The sequence below is a fragment of the Orycteropus afer genome, unplaced genomic scaffold, assembly GCF_000298275.1.
Source record: "Orycteropus afer afer isolate SDZICR_OR568_19922 unplaced genomic scaffold, OryAfe1.0 scaffold00267, whole genome shotgun sequence".
Lineage (NCBI taxonomy): Eukaryota > Metazoa > Chordata > Mammalia > Tubulidentata > Orycteropodidae > Orycteropus > Orycteropus afer.
Genome location: NW_006921854.1, coordinates 1,643,342 through 1,645,821, shown reverse-complemented (window position 1 = coordinate 1,645,821; position 2,480 = coordinate 1,643,342). Strand labels below are relative to the sequence as shown.

General features: G+C 48.4%; 1 protein-coding gene across 1 annotated transcript in view; it reads right to left on the bottom strand.

Annotated features, from left to right (window-relative positions):
* Positions 1 to 1,531, bottom strand: part of ALDOB (aldolase, fructose-bisphosphate B) — an 11,140-nt gene extending 9,609 nt beyond the window's left edge. The window contains exons 1-2 of the mRNA XM_007950326.1: positions 1,420 to 1,531; positions 5 to 130 (exon numbers count right to left, since the gene is read on the bottom strand). Of these exons, the coding sequence (XP_007948517.1) occupies positions 5 to 130; positions 1,420 to 1,531 (238 nt within the window). The remainder of the gene's footprint in view (positions 1 to 4; positions 131 to 1,419) is intronic.
* Positions 1,532 to 2,480: the final 949 nt, after the last annotated feature.

Genomic DNA, 2,480 nt, shown 5'->3' with positions numbered 1-2,480 from the left:
TGGAAAAGGATCACCCCGCCAATGCTCTGGTTGATGGAACTGTCCGCTGTGAAGAGCATCTCTCGGAACTGCCGGCGGTTCTCCTCGGTGTTCTCCACCTTGATTCTCTGCAGGCGGTTTCCCATGGTGCCTAAGGGGGGAGGGCCACAGGCAGCGTGAGGACAAGCAGGGCTTCCCTTCCCCACTTTCCCATGCTATCTCAGTGAACCTAACATCATGGAAAACAAGACTCTCTCTCTCTCTCTCTTGTTTAGACTCAGATCTTCAAACTCCTGACAATTTTTGTTGTCTCCTGGTAGAAAAACCTTGGTTTCTGTCAGGATGCTGCTTGGAAAATTTCCCAGTGTGTCTTCTGTGTATATAGGGGTCAAAATGGAAGCCACCAATGGGTCTATGAGGGTACAAAAGGTCTTCAGGTCTCTCTACTCTCCAGTCTCTAGTCTCCAGTCTGACTAGATAGATGTACATATATCATAAGAGGAGATGTGACAAGGTCTTCACTTCTCTGGCTTTTTGTCCTTTAATGGTAGGCTGAGCAAGCCCACCACAGTCTTATGTATACATAAAATCCATAGAATCACCTGAGAATTTTGTTAAAAGGTGGATTCTGATTCAATATATCTGGATCAACTGAACAAATAAACTCACTGCCATCCAGTTGGATCTGACTCACAGCGACTCCTCTTTGGGTTTCCGAGGTGGTATCACTATGGAGATTGCCCAATCTTCCTTCCAAGGAGTGGTTGGTGGGTTTGAACCACAAGCCTTCTGGTTAGCAGTCAAGTGCCTTAGGCACTACCCCACCAGAGCTCCTATATCTAGGATGGATATGCAAATTCTCAACAGGAGGTTGAACTTGAATGAATAGGTTGGAAGCTCTGGTTTAACCTGACTTCATTAGCAGTGAAAAAAGCAAGCAACCATTGCCGTGGAGTTGAATCCAACCCATAGCGACTCCTACTTGGGTTTCCGAGGCAGTATCACTATGGAAGTAGATTGCCCAACCTTCCCTCCGGGGAGTGGCTGGTGGGTTTGAACTGCCAGCCTTCTGGTGAGCAGTCAAATGCCTTAGGTACTACGCCACCAGAGCTCCTTCATTAGCAGGAGATGGCTGTATATCTAACCTTATGCTGGTTACTGAGTGACTAGCATTACTGCAATCCTGATTTAAGGCGAGGGGCCTTTGTGTTGAGAGCTTGAGCCTCTTCCCTTGCTTTTCAGGAACGTGCCTATCAGATTTTCAGGAATATGACGACAGAACTCAAAAGGTCTGTGCCTGCTGAGTCTTCTGATCCCACTGCTGTGTGTATAAACCCTGACTTCCTCTGAGAGGAAGGAGGATGAATTGTCAAGTTGGTTTTGCTAAATTTACAAACAAGAGTGTGCTTGTGGCATGTTGTGACCACCTCTTACACGCACCCACTGACTCGTCTGCAGCCAGGATCCCCTTCCCATTTGCAACGATGCGCTGGGCGATTTCTGAGAGCTCCTTCTTCTGTTCTTGGGTGAGGGCTGGAAATCGGTGGGCCATGCTGAAGGTCTGGAGAAGAGTGAGAAGAGTCATGAATGGAACTGTGGAGGGCCCAGAGTCACACACTCACATAGATTCACTATCAGGACAGCAGGAGTGGACAGACAAGAGAAGCAGGCCCCTCCAACGCTTCTGGCCATTACCAGGTCCTGATAAATAAATGAGGCCTGGTTTCCTCACCCCGCCTCCTCCCCCCCCCCACACACACACACAGCCTACGTAGTTGCAATTAGCCACAAAGGATGAAGATGGGGTGTCTAATGTCCATGGTGATCCTAAACAGAATATCTTCCAGGAGACCTTTGGGATCATTGATCTCGAGACTGAGCCCGCTAATTAGTGACCACCTTGAATCTGGCAAATAAAGGCAGCTACAGTAAGTGCCTTTGACAACAACAACCGTAAGTGCCTACCTCTGTATTCCTTGGATTCTTGGTGCCTCAGGTGCCCCGGATATTTTGAAGCCCAGGCAGCGAGACTTTGGTCTCTGTGGCTATCCCTTCCTTTCTTCCTTTGTTAGCCTCTAACCTCACCAGGTCACTCCTGAGGCACCAAGCTTGAGTGGCACAATACACACTCAGCCTTGAAGTTACTGTTCTTCAGCTTTGGGCCAGAGAGGGAGAAGGGTAAGGCCCCTTCTTCTTCTGTTCAGCCTCCTAGGAGACCATGTGGGACAGACCCAGGAGGATTTTTCCTCAGTGCCTCAGAGGTGCAGGTGATGGGTCTCTGAGGATGCGGAAATCAATATAGTAATCCCTGCTTCAGCAATTCTCATCTTTGCTACTTCAGCAAAGAGAGATTCTGGCTCAAAGACTCCCTGCCCACGCAGTTTCCTTAGCAGTGGGTTCTCTGAATGGGATCATTGTCCCTGTTGGGCTGGCCACTTTGCATTAGTATTAGAAATGCTTACAGAACTTTCATCTTGGTTGTTGGAAAGAGTGAATTTTGC